The following is a 14,364-nucleotide window of genomic DNA, read 5'->3' as shown; positions in this document are numbered from 1 at the left end:
GATGTCCAACCTCTCCATGCTTACATGTGATATTCCCTTGATGCAGTCTCTTCCATTAATCTTCTAAATGTTGTGTGTGATTCTTTCTGTGTGCAAAGGCTACAGGGCAAACTGCGATCAATGTGCAATTTGACTTGATGCCCTTTGAGTTTCCCAGTACTCTGAAACAGGCAAAATCACTTAGAGTAGCTGACTCAATTTGTCAGGCAACACTGTGTGTATCAGCCCTAATTCAGCTCTAGCAGAACAGGGCGTCTTGTCAGTCTGTCAGCACATTGGGTTATTCACACAAGCAGGACAGTGTAGGACATGAACCATAGGCACTCCAAGCAAGAATATTTAGTTAGAGAGGAAGGCATATGCATGTACAAATATTAACATTTACAGACACATAGCAATACATTTTGTGGAGATAAATTCAGTGACTGTAGATATTCAAAGTTCGCAGGACAGGTGCTTTTCCACATATCTCACTGAAGGAACAAAAAATATTCTCCCTGTGGCTCTTTTTGAACATGGTTTCCGGTTTTCTAGGCTACCACCTCTCAGGAGGTTTTGAGGGTTTTCTTTTGGTTTTGGTTTCTGTTTTGCATTATTTGGTGCGTCTTTTTTGTTTGTTTGGTTGGTTTGGTTTAATTTGGGTTTTTTTCCTCTTCAACTGCCTGACACCATCTGTCCCAGCACTCAGAGGCATATTTCTGAGCTGGGAAAGGAAGAGGGAGTTTCAGGTTCCTCCTGTAATAGGAGAGAAAAAAAAAAAAAACAACACCTTAATAAAAAAATAAATCCTTTAACGTTGGTTTCAACACTGAAGTTCTTTATACAAATCAGCAAAGGCAGAAGTTCCCATGCCATAGCAGGCTGCTGCTCTACTGTCAAAACTTTATATTCAGTGTTTGAAATAAGCTTAGCAATAGAAAATTATAATGGAACAAACAATGCATGTCTGTTAACATATTAATGTCAGGAAGTAGCCATTCACACTAATTGTATCTACATGAGCAATCAGTTCCATTGTTCATGGTTTAAAAATCCACTACAGAAGACTATGTAATGATACAACCTCCTTAATTCCAGGATTTACCTGAAGGCTATGGTAATATTCATACAGGTAGGCAGACAGAGGGCCTATGCCAGTGCAGATGCACATTTGTAATTCCATTTCATAAATAATAGTTTTATAAAATATACAAATTAGGTGTTTGAATTATATCCCAGGATCATATCTTATCTTCTGCTTGAAATATGCTGGAACACCTTTGCCCTCTATTGAAAATACAAAAAGATCTAACCTGAGAAAAAAGTGAGATATCCTACATTTATTTAAACCACATACAACACTGAAGAATCTTTTACCAAAGATGCAGGAGTACTTACCTTTCCTGATACACTATTTCTTGAAATGTCAGGATCCTAGAGAATTTCCATTAAGCCTCCAGACAGCATGTGCTTTCTTTGATTTTCTCCTCTATTGTTTATCGGAGCTCAGAACTGGGCCCCAATAATTCAGACACAAGGCTTCAACAAGCACATTAACCCAAGCAGTGCCACATACAGTGTTTCATACATCATTAGCAAAACATCAAGCATCTGATGTACAGTCAGCACAGACAGTGCAAACAAATTGTGCCCTTCCCATTTTAACAAAAGGCTTCAAAGAGTCTTTACACTTCTGTGCAAATTGCCTGCCCTTTGTACGCCAGCATCCTCGCTGGGGTGCTGATAGACTACTCAGGGCACCTACAGTCAACAGGATCTGCTTTTCACTACCCTGATTAAGTAAGTAATGTTCACTTTCCAAGAATCCCCCACAGAGCAGCAGCATTCCTATGTGCCCAGCTGTAAAACCAGTAATGACTGGATTTTGAGAGAATTTGAAAACTTTCATCAAACACTTATTTCTGGTTTTCAACCTATATTCAAAGAGATTCTTTGGCATTGTTATGTGATTTCTGACAGGGATACAGTAAACTCATCATGTTAAACTGAAACGTTTCTGTTAGATGTCTACTCTGTAACAATCAAGCTATGTGTGCAGTGAAATGTGACAACCACAGTGTTACTTCTACTTGTAAAAATTACGCATATAATATTTATTGATGCTAACTGGGAGCGTAATTATGCAGCATATATTTTTCTTTTCTTATTAGAGATTTTTTATTGCAAGAAGTTGTTTCAGTATATTACATGGAATTAAAACTTTAAAAATTTAGTCTTGAGTCAAAAGTTGTTATTTTTAAAAAGAAAATAAACAAATGCATTCACTAATAAAAACATGCTTTCTTTAGCAACCCCTCAAACTTTTTTTCTCAGCCAATATCAAATTATTTTTTTCAGTCATTTTTAGTTTTCTTCCTGGAGTCAGCTCTGGAGCAATGGATTTAGAAAGCTATTTGGTGGGGAAACCCCATAATCATTAAAAGGGAATACCACCACTTTTTTGAAAGCAAACATTAGAAAACAGGAGACAAAGAATGAGCAATTATTTTGTAAGCAATTTAAACTATTCCTATTTACAGAAGTCAAGCTTATATCACAAAAACCAAGTTGTTTCATGAGCAGAATTAATTTTTATTTGTGTGATTTCAGTCTCTCAGCTTGATTTCCTTGCATTTAATAAAATGGGAACTTCAGCTATAGGTTTTTCCACAATTAAACGTTTTCAGTAACTCTCCCTTATGTGTATTCTCTGACAGCTTATAAAACCTGAGAAAACTCTGCAAGTGCCCCCTCAGTGAGGTAAGAATAGCCTCATTCTCCTTTGTTAGGTTTTTCTTTTTATAAATTGTTCTCATTTTTCTCATGGCATAAATGGGAACAACAGGTCTAAAAGTTATTAGCAGGGAATAAGAAAATAGATAAGCACACATGCGAGTATATACATCACAGTGGATTAGTAATCCCTTTTCTCTCTGGAAAACAGTATAAAATGGGGAAAATTCATTTCTGTCATTGGAGAAATCCACATATGTCTCACAATACAGTCTAACAAACTACTTATGATTTCCACAGGGGTCATTTTTCATTGTATCATTTGACTCTCTCAAATACACCACAGAAGCACAAGAGGGAGTAGCCTGAGGGAAAAAAACAAACAGGAAAACAAACCAAATGGTATAGTTTGTGAGTTAAATTTCTCCTGGAGTTAGGGAATGCAAAACTATTGCTGTATTTATGTAACACAGCATTGCATTAGCCTCTAACTAAGGTGTGGGGAAGAGAAATACGCAGTAAAGTCTCTACACACGCCTGACCCTTCTACCTACTCTATAATTTCCTGCATTGCAGCATGGGAAAGGATAGCATACAAAAAAAGTCAGTATCCACTTCTTCCCCCCAGCCCAGAGGAACGGGACCTTATAGTTCTATATTTTTGCTCTTTTAATATTTCAGAGTAGATCTGTAATGGTTATGATGAGCCTACTGACAGCTCACAATACACAAGCCCCAGTCGTCCTTCGTTTAAGACACTGGAATGCATTTTGTCTTGTAAATTTTCTATAAACTTCTATATCATAGATGAACTTTCCTGCTTTATTTCAGTGTGAGTGGACTATTTATCATAACACCGCTGTTCATCTTCCTTTCACAGCCTATTTTATTAACTTTTTTATGCTAAGTAAATTCACTTTTTATGCATGATGTTTGTTTTACAGGTAATTCATCTAATTTAAAGTGTTTTCTTAAGAACCTCAATTTAGCTTTGCCCTTGAAATTAACATTTAATGTTTTTTTACATTTTTACAATAGAAATTAATCTTTATTTGAATTATTAGTCCAGAACTATAACCTACATTCACCATACCCGAATGTTGGTATGGGAAACATCCATGACTGTCACATCAACCCAGAGAGCTATCATGACAGAGGACATATACCTTTGTGTTGTGGAGAACGTGCACTAGCAAAGAAAAAGCACCATTTCAGTCAAGACTGACATGGTCTAGGGTGAGGTGTCCCTGCCTATGGCAGGGGAGTTAGAACTAGATGATCTTCTAACCCATAACTATTTTATAATTCTAAGTCTGTTTCAATGGATTAGACACATATACTGATACTTCTCATGCTCCCACCAGTAAGTGGAAGGAAAGAAAGAAAGAAAGAAAAAAAAACCCCACCAAATAAAATCCCAACCCACAGAGATGTTGTAGAATCTGTTACAGGAGCAGTCCACCTTGTAGGCCCATGAGATCTGTCCCTGCATTATCTGATGCATGTATCCTACTTGCCGAGCACAGATCTGAAAACGTCACTTCCTGATTAGATAATCTCTCTAAACACCGGTGATAAAAATAGCCCAGAATGTTGTAACTTTTCTTATATACCTAGAGTATATAGAGATACTTTGCCAATGAGAATTTTATGGAAAAACATTTCCTTCTATTTTTTTAATATTTGACAGAAATAAGAATTTTACAAACCTCACTCAAACGATTAAAATTGTTTATTACTGCTGTCAGACAACAAAACCATGAGGTACTACTTCACAATTTCATATACGGAAGAAATATTCATATAATCAGATTCATATATTCATAAATAAAATTCCATCCAGTTCAATGCTTATTGATTATATATATTTTCTATATTTTGTACATATTTATTAGATTTAATTTTTTCTATACATGCTATATATATGTATGTATGCATATAGCCACAGCCTTTGAAAGGTAAGCAGAAAAGCATTCAGTTGTGAGCTAAGACTATCAGGAGGTTGGTCATCAAATGTTGGGTTTTGTACTTTGCCCTATTCGTTACTATCCTCACACTTAATATTTGGGTAAGAAACTAGACATAAGTTTTTGTTCAGCCTTGGATTTTAGCTCTTTCTGCATCTGTCTGGTGCTTCAGAACACTATAATTTGTGCCTGTGAAGTTACTGGTACAGCGTGATGAAGTCACAACTCAGTCTTCTGCTGGATATACTTGAGTAGAATAAGCTCTGCAATTCTCACTTTTAAAAGCAATTTTATGCCTCTAAGTAACTTCTGTGGCTCTGTTTTGGACTATTTCTGTTTTTCAGAACAAGAAATTCTGAAAGCAGTCTTCTGAAACTGGTTTCCTAAGTACACTCTCCCCTCATTCCACTCACTGCATATCTATTTAAAAATCAGAAGGTCACCAGGAAAGGCCACAGAATTTCTGCCGAAAACTATTGTTCAGTACGTTCATCATCATAAATCTTTTCAAAGTGTTTAAAATTAATACTTTTCCTATGAATTAAACTCTTAAGTATTTCCTTTCCCTTTCATAGCATGAAAAAATATTTGCTTAGAAGAGGTCCATCCTATAAGATCTGGATTTCTCTAAATAACCTGCTATTAACAAGGGACATATTTAATTTATTGTTCCATCAGCTACTGATTCATCTGAAAGTTCTGCCAGAAATACTTCTAGACTGAAGAGTAATAAGGTAGCATCAACATTTGGAAATACAGTTAAATTAAATCTCCTCTTGCCCAAGGTCTTAAAACCATTTTATAAGGCTACCACAAATTTCAGGGAAGTTCAATAAGCAAAATGCCCCACTGTTGTGCAGGGCCTTAGGTTTTAGGGTTTTTTGTTGTTGTTTGTTTGTTTGTTTCTGGTGTTTTGGAGGGATTTTTTCACCAGAGAGAAAAACATATTTATTAACATATATTTATGAACATAGGCATCAAAGAAGCAATGAGAAACAATATAACTGGAAAGGAAGTTTTAGTGAAAACACAGAGGACACTGGATTAGTAAACAGAGTTCTGAACAAAAGTGACAAGAAGCCGAAAGCTGAGACAGAGTAAAAATACAGGAGTAACAAATGGAGATAAGTGTTAATGACATGGTAGATTTAATTTGTGTGTTTGTTTGTTAAGACAACACTTATGGTTCTCCACCTGGGAAATTTTAAAAAGTGTTGTACAAATCCCATTAAAATCTTTCAAGTGTTTATGTAGGGGATCATGATGCTGATTCCTTGGACTGTTTCCTTTACAAAAGTCTAACACCGACGTTTCTTACTAGCAGAGAAAGTTGCTTCACAAGTTATTTCCTCAGTCTTGTGATACTTTAAAATGAGAAGCATATCTCACACAGTCTATAATGGCTGAAATGAATGTCATACTGAAGAAGACAGGTTGAAGAAACTGGGCTGTATTTCTTTGGACTAAGTAAGACAAAATTAGGTAGGACTACACAATCTGTATGAAAGGTTATGAAAAATCATGACAAGGGAACAGTGACTGTCCTACACATCCACTGGGAATACATCGGTCTTACTTGTAGAAATGAACATAAGATTAAATGGGATGTTAGGACAAAAACTATCTGTAAGATTACCGTAGCACTAGTGCAGACTATCTCAAGATAGGGTCCCAAATCCCCTTCACTGTAGGTTTTCAAGAATATGCTTTTAGACACTATTGGAGCTTAGACTTTTGAACTAGAAGTTCTCTGGAAGTTCCTTCCAACAATGTACTTGTGTTGCCAGAATATTTGTGTATGCATTTTGGAAATAATATCTTTCAGTATTAGACTTATTTATACAAATGATTCTGCAAAATAATTTCCAGAAAAATTTAGAAGTTAGTATTAATAAGAAACACAGTATGTTTTTGTCCTTTCAAAACAGAATGTGAGATACAAGTTCAGTATAATATAGCCATTTTTTTCATTTACATGTATATTAACTACAAAAATACTACAGTCCTGGTTTCAGATACTATAAAAATATCAGCTTAAAAAGGAATTGAAACATGTGAAAATATAATTTTAACACCAAAACATACATTTTCACCACAGGTTTTTGTAACAAGACTTGCATACCCAATACATGGAACAATTTAAAAGTCATTTTGATGCATTATGAATCACCTGTAAAAAAATAAATAAGTGAAGACATTCTCAATTTTGGTAAATATTTATAGAGCCAAACAATATGAAGTATATGTAACAATCAAATTTCTAGTGAAAATGTGTGCAAGTAGGTTTATTTTGAAAGGAAAATTCCTACTCCCAGTGTCATACCCAATTAAATTCTCCAGGTAATGACCCCATTTGCATAGAGAGCTGAACCCACAAGTGGGAATTTTAATGGGCACACCACCTGAGTACATTAATTGAGAGTGACACTACTTGAACTAGTTTTGTGCTTACCCCACTGAAAATTCTACTCATATTATTTTTAATGTCAAGCTACAAGTCAAATTTCAAGATGATGGATTTGTTCTTTTTTAAGCATTGAATTTGAATAAAAGAAAGCTTTAATTCTGTTATGCATTGCATAGCTTTAACTAATCTGTAGTTCTGATTCTCACCATTGCTTCATTTTTTCAGTGATTGGAATATAATTTTATTCATTAATTTGTGAATAATTAGATAGAAAATAATGCTTTCAGCAGCTAAATTACTTTTGGATTGCTGTTTAATGTACTTTTACTGGAATATGTGTTACAGTCAAACTGGCATAATAGTTTACTAAAATGTAATTGTGTAAATATGTCTAATTATGCTTTCTGAAGAAACAAGACTGAATATAAAATTTCAGTCATGGATACCTTCATTTTTTTAAACTTAACCCCAAGAAAGCTTGGTAGCTGCAAAGCAGATTACTGATGCAGAGACAGCAGTTGTCAACAGTAACAGAATACTTGCACCGTATTTCCCTTTATCCTTCACACGCTACTTGTAATGACCTTGAAGTTATTGTGGATTCTGAACCACTGCTGTTAGTCTACATTAAATATGTAATCAAGGTGTCTCCTCCTCACATGAGGAAACAGACAAATGGAGTTGTGTTTCCTAGGGAGGAAAGCAAATTCATGTTGTGTAATACATTTCTTTTTCCCGGCTTGTTCTTATCAGTAGCAGATAATGTAGAACTAGCAATATATATGCCACTGTAAAACGTATTAAACTAATGTACCAGTCTTGTGAGTTGAACTATTTTGAAGATTGCCAGTTTCCAAGACTCTGCAGAGTCCATCTCAGCAGAAATTTTGAGGTTTTTATTTGAATGAGCAAGACAGAATGAATATATTTTGAACTGCATATATTCAGATATAAACCACTGTTGAGCTACAGTTACTTAGATATATTCTAATGATCCAAAGGTATCACTTTAACAAGTCTGTTTGACCTAGGAGTCGCATATAGCCGTGAACACAGAAAAGATGGAGAAATAACATGCAGTGTAATATACATCTTTGCATTGTTCTAGATGTCCATAATGAAAGCCCTTTGAACACCAAAGATTTAAAAAACCCAACTAAACAAACAAACAAACCACCTTGTGATAAAGCTTAAGAAACAAAGGTAGGCATAGTGGAAAAATACTATAATGTGAAACACTTTGGAGTTTGTGTTCCACTTGAAACGCAAGTTGGAGTGCAGTGCATTCACAGTGTGGTCACTTCGTGCAACTTGGAGATGAGACAAATTGCAGAAGCCTACACCACTGATTGAAGAGGAATTGTATAGTGCTTGGGCACCAATTACATAGCCTACTGAGATGATATAAAGAGCCTCAATTACCTCAATTATAGTGGAGTATTTTGTCAGTTAAAATAGCATATGCATATCAGAATAAAAATTAGCAAGATACTATTACAGGTACAAAAGATATACATTTTTTTCATCTAACATCCCATTTTAATGAGCATTGTATAGTAATGTACTAACAATTGCTATAATATACATACATAAAGGAGACAACCAGAATTGCATACAGTGTTTTATTAAATTAAGTTTTAAGTGAGGGGAACTGATATACTAAAACCATATAAAGATCACCTAATCAAACTAACATTTGCCTGTTTTGCAGAATGGCAAATCAGAAAAAGTTCTCTCTTTCCAACTATCGCAGAAATAGCCCATCATATCAAAGACTTGTAAAGAAGAGAAAGGCCACCCTTTTATGTCACTAGCACCAAATCACTGGTAAATAGCATAAGCAAGTGCTTATGAGGGGGCTGAATATAATATAATCAATCAACTTCGTATTCGAGTGTTCTGAGCACAGTGAACAAGTGCATCATGGAAGTGGGTGCAGGGTATTATTTTGATTGAACTTCTTTCAATATCCTGATGCTAAAATCGAGTTAAGTTCCCCTTGCTCTCTTTGGAAGTGATAAGAACTGGCAGAAAGGTTATGAGATAGGAAATAAAGATTAATGTCAGCAGGACTGTAGAGTTACTACTGTCAACATTTTCACTACCTGAAGTCTTTCAACACAGGGTGTATACACTCATATATAGACAAAGAGAAGGACAGAAGATACCAGGGGGATATTTCTCTAATCTAAGTTTGGGACCAAGAGTAAGACTTCAGATATATGATTCATTCTATGATACATGTGTTGCCTTTCATAAAGTTACAAGACTGGTAACAAAATGAAGTTTACTGTGGAAAAACACCAATTCAGTTGGCATTGCTTCCACAGAACATGCATCAACTATTGCAGTCACTAAGACAATTTAAAAAAAAATAAAAAGTGTGGAAAAAAAAGTTCAGAAAAACTTCAGTAAAGATTGGAAAAGCAGTGATTCACCAAATTCAACAAACAGTTCTTAACACGAGTAGTATGGCTGAAATAGAGTCATTGTTTATTCAAAAAGCTCCCAAATGCTCCTGATCCTTCTTCACAGATGCCATTTTTTTATAGAAATATTACATGTTATTGATACTGGCTTGGACACCTATAAGTCGTCTCAAATGGTGCTATTTGCCTATGCATTTGTTAGTTCTCTTACACAATAATTTTGGCACACAATCTCAATGGCAAGACTTCACGGTATGCACTCAAGCAAAAGTTCTATCAGTTTTAATATCTTACCTCTGTAATGCCCAGAGGGGAAATATCAGAATGCTTTTAGACCCCATAAGCACCCATGTATATACAGTCATGGTAGAACGGTCAATAACTTTTTTAAAAAGACACAGACAAATTAGTGCAAAAGACTGTAAACATGCATTTTCTGCAGCTTGAAAGTAGCATAATATTCACACATGGCTTAAACCAACATCGAAAAAAAAACCCCAAACCAACCTTTTGCTTAAATCACAGTTGAAACAGTCTACTCAGTGTCTAAATTAGCCAATTTTAAAAACAAACCTTACTTTAAAAGAGTGGTACTGTGTGTAAGTCTTCATTTCATAGGCCGCATAGGCCATTAGACCTTAACAGGTCTACTGCAATACTGACTACAATGTTGCTCAGCTTGTTTTTAGTAAACTGAATACTGTTGCTGCAGATGTATTAAAATAATATTAATTTTGATAAAATGCAATCATGGCTGGAATTTCACCTCACTAACACAACTTCACTAAGGAATGACTCTGCCCTTTTACTGACAAAGTATTTTACTATTGGTGATTCATACTAGCACATCTTCTAGTACCTGAGTTGGCTCCACCTGTAAGACAACTCACGTACACTGGCTCATGATCTGTGCAAACCACCAAAGACCAAAGCCTCCAGGAAACGTTGTAACAGGAAAAAAATAGAATCACAAATAAGACATGAAATTATAATTCAGACAAGTAACAGGGCAAGACTAGAAGATCTCTCAAAGTTTCAAAATAAAGATCTTTATTTCAAAATAGTGTTTGAGAATAGCACATCCAGTTGATATACAATACAAATAGCAAGTTACCATTTTTTCAAATGGGCCAGTTTACAGAACTATTTACTGAAACACTGTACAAGTTCACAAGAACTATCATAAAATAGACAGTTAAGTTCTGATGTTTAAATTTTATTCAAACTATATTTTCACATTTGACTCCTTCTAATTCTGCTTGATTTAATTACACAAGGTGCTTACAAGATTGCCTATAGAGTGAAAATCACAAAACAGCATTTAAGAATATAAATATAGAAAGGAATTACTTAAACTACATACTAATATTCTCTGCTACAAAGATACATTTTACAAAACTGCTAATATCTCTATGACAAACAGTAGCAGACTACATTTAAATGTCAAAGAAATCACATATTTTTTTTTTTTTTCAATTGTCTGTAACACTTTGATACTTCTATTCACTATGAGGGTTAAACAACACTATTTTCACTTCCTAGTATTTCACAAATGAAGTGGGAAAAGTAATATATCTGCATATGTGAGTGTGCATGTGTGTGAGAGAGAGGCTGTACACATACACATATAGGCATCAATAAAGTTCCTGTAATTGTTTGTATTTTAACAGTACTGGAAGTAAATGCTTAATAGCAAAGACATTTCCAAGGTTTTCATAATTTCAATAGATCAAAAAACCCTCTGAATTCCTGTAAGTAAAAACAAGGGTTTGTGCAGGGCAAATTGTATAGATAAACTTTTACAAAGATTGGCATTTTCATTTTTTCTTAACTGTATCTTTTTGTGGTAAAAATATTTTTATTCGCATCTGGTATTCATTAAAAGCTTGATGCAACCGTGCAGTTTTCCAAGCACAAAAATGAAACTGCTCTGGCAGGGCACAGGTATTGGGGCAGGACAGGACACTTGAAATCTTCTTCCCCATCCTCAAAAGCACAACTGGACAGCCATAATTCATCTCTCCATGACCAGAAGGACATGAGGAAGGACAGTTTATGCTGCTGCCTAGCCCCAGAGAGCACATCTCCACCACCACGGTGTCAACCACAGAACTACACTGGGTGAAGCACTCTCTTCACTTTTTCCAAGGTGCATCAAGTCCCAGTGCTCACTGTGATGCCCCCAATTTCCCCAGAGGCATTATGCCTTACAAAGGCGAAATGCCTCCAGGCACTGCCACTCAACCAAGGCACCTCTTCCCCCTTCCCAGTGTGGTTCAGACTTTTAGGAGTCATAATTGAGCCCTGTGGGCCTGATTCTGAGCTTAGGGAATTTATCAATTTAACTATATGATTCCTTATTAGCCTGCCTATTACCATAATATCTTTGTGCTCTCTAGCTGGAGCTAAACCAATGGAAAATTCTGACATTAATGAAAATGCACTTAGTTTATGCAACATAGATCTGAATCTGGCCCAGTATATAAAAAACAAAACAAACAAAAAAAACTGAACCAAAACACCATAGTAAGAATCAATTCTTGGAGTAACTAAGAAAAAACAGGTAAGAAACCCTCTAAGTAAGTCTGCATTGTATGAGAATACATCACAATATTGCAGATGATAAGGCAAAATGTAACACCTCCCAGCTCCCTAGTATAGTTGAGGATTCGGCTATGTTACCTTCAGTGATAACTTGCAGTAGTAGGCACTACTAGTCAGTGTTCACAGGGAGAGAAGCTTTGGTTCATACCAGACCATTTGTTGACTTAGCTTCACACTCCTGTGATCTTTAGCTTGTCACATTTGCATAAACTGAATTCACTACAGTGGAAAGAGACATTTATGGTCAATTCACTCTACAGAAATATGCTATTGGCTCTTGATGACTCTTGTAACAAGGCCTAAATTTATGAGATCCAACAATCTACAAATGGGACATCTGGAGTATAGACAGAAAGTTTAAGTATGTGAGATCAAGATGTGCAGGTGATTCACACTGAAAAGTTGAAGAGCTACAGACATAGATTTAAGAAACTAGCAAGTGGTAAAGAAAATGGTACCATTATTCCCTAAATCTGGGAATGACATAAACCTCTTTCTGTGTTGGACCAAGTTCTTTTCACAATTACAATAACAAGCAGAGATCTTTCACATAAAACCTTAATCATATACAGGGAAAAAGTTGCCATCAGATCCTAACTGTATTTTTCAAACATTTTAAAACCCAATCCTTTTATTTTGAAAGGATAGCATACATTTTTTAGCATTCTTTCTTTTTTCACAGTTATTTTAAAATAACACTTTAAACATATCTGAGAATAAACATTTTTGTATTTGCTTTTTATGTTCAATGACAGAATTTCTTGATCAAGTCAGTTTAGTTTGGTCTTTATACCCCATTTAAATTCTGCCATCTTCTGCAGATCTTTCTCAAAGAGTGAAGAAATAAATACTACATTATGTGACGGGCTCTAATACCCCAAACACTGACAGGGCCACTTAACATCAAGCTTAGATTCTTGAGTTAAATTCTGATAATCATAGAATCATAGAATAGTTAGGGTTGGAAAAGACCTTATATAATTTCCTTTTAATATCCAAAACTTGCAGATTTGTTAGTCTATTGGTTAGTCTGTTAGTCTAAGGATATATTTCACGTCTATACAGATTTACAAAGACTCTTTGTAAAAAGAAGCATTTCAAGTAATATTAGTAGTGAAGAAAAACATAAGTTCTCTGTTCTGTCTTGATTTATAACAATGAAATCTTGTTACTCTAGCCCATGGCAAAACTTACATTGACTTTAGTTTGCCAAATCTTCCCATAGTATCAATACTGAGATATTCAAACCAAAAGAAATATTGCTAACGTGACTACTGAAGCAAAACCAACAGTAGATTTCTGTTGTTGACATCTGGATTAATTTTAAAAGAAGAGAGCAAAGTTGATTTCAACCCAAAGAGATTGAAATAAAGTTATTTTGCTTTTCAGAATGCCCGTAAAGGCATGTTATGCATGGAGGCATTTGCGCGTTAAAACATTAAGCTACGTAAAGGCAAATATTTAAGTCTTTGCCCTGTAATCTCTTCTCTGACTAAAATCTGTCATTTTATTCAAATGGCAATTTTGCCCTCATGCAGCCTGTGGTATCAGGCCTATAATTCGGTTTCAATAAAGTCTTCCACTTGCAAAGCCAAAAGGAAGCTGGAATGTAGCTTGAGTTTCACATACAAAACTATATGATTTGTGTTAGAATACCGATTTGAGGACTGGTTTAAAAAAAAAATATATATAGGGAATTAACAGTGCAATACCAGTTGGTTGTGTGAAAATCTTACCTTGTCTTTCCTCAAATGTATTTAAAGAAAAGCTCTCCAGTTTTATAGAGAATAAAAAGGGATAAATATTTCATGATGGGAAGCAGATCCCACAGCATTCCATGCAGATCTCTAAGCAATCTGAAGATTCACAACATGCGTCCATTATACCACAATCCATATCACATGGGCAGTTACAGTCATCTCCCATCTCGTCCCCACAGCAGCAGCAGCAGGCCTCCGATGTGCAGATGCCACAGGATGCTTGTCCGAGAACAATGTTACAGAGGGTGAGAAATTCACAGAACAAGCAAGCCAGGATACAGTGAACACAGCAATCTTCATATGTTCCAGTTCAGTAGCATGTCATATACAAACAAACAAGCAGAACAAAAAAAAAAAAAACAAAACAAAAAAGGGGGGAAAAAATAAATCATTAACATGTTATTCTAAATCCAGATATAGAACAATATAGAAAATAAGTAGCTGAAAAACAATGTTTCAGAATAGACATAATCTAGCACCACAAA

The 14,364-nt window shown here is 35.2% G+C and overlaps 1 protein-coding gene across 3 annotated transcripts in view; it reads right to left on the bottom strand.

Annotated features, from left to right (window-relative positions):
- Positions 1-10,542: 10,542 nt before the first annotated feature.
- MDFIC (MyoD family inhibitor domain containing) overlaps positions 10,543-14,364 on the bottom strand; it is a 52,019-nt gene continuing 48,197 nt past the window's right edge. For all 3 annotated transcript variants that reach the window (XM_031046310.2, XM_005146066.4, XM_034063112.1), the window contains exon 5: positions 10,543-14,173. In XM_031046310.2, coding sequence (XP_030902170.1) covers positions 13,926-14,173 — 248 coding nt within the window. In that variant the 3' untranslated portion in view covers positions 10,543-13,925. The remainder of the gene's footprint in view (positions 14,174-14,364) is intronic.

The sequence above is a fragment of the Melopsittacus undulatus genome, chromosome 5 (genome assembly GCF_012275295.1).
Source record: "Melopsittacus undulatus isolate bMelUnd1 chromosome 5, bMelUnd1.mat.Z, whole genome shotgun sequence".
NCBI lineage: Eukaryota > Metazoa > Chordata > Aves > Psittaciformes > Psittaculidae > Melopsittacus > Melopsittacus undulatus.
The sequence above is the reverse complement of the archived record's forward strand: the minus strand, read 5'-3'. Positions and strand labels throughout refer to the sequence as shown.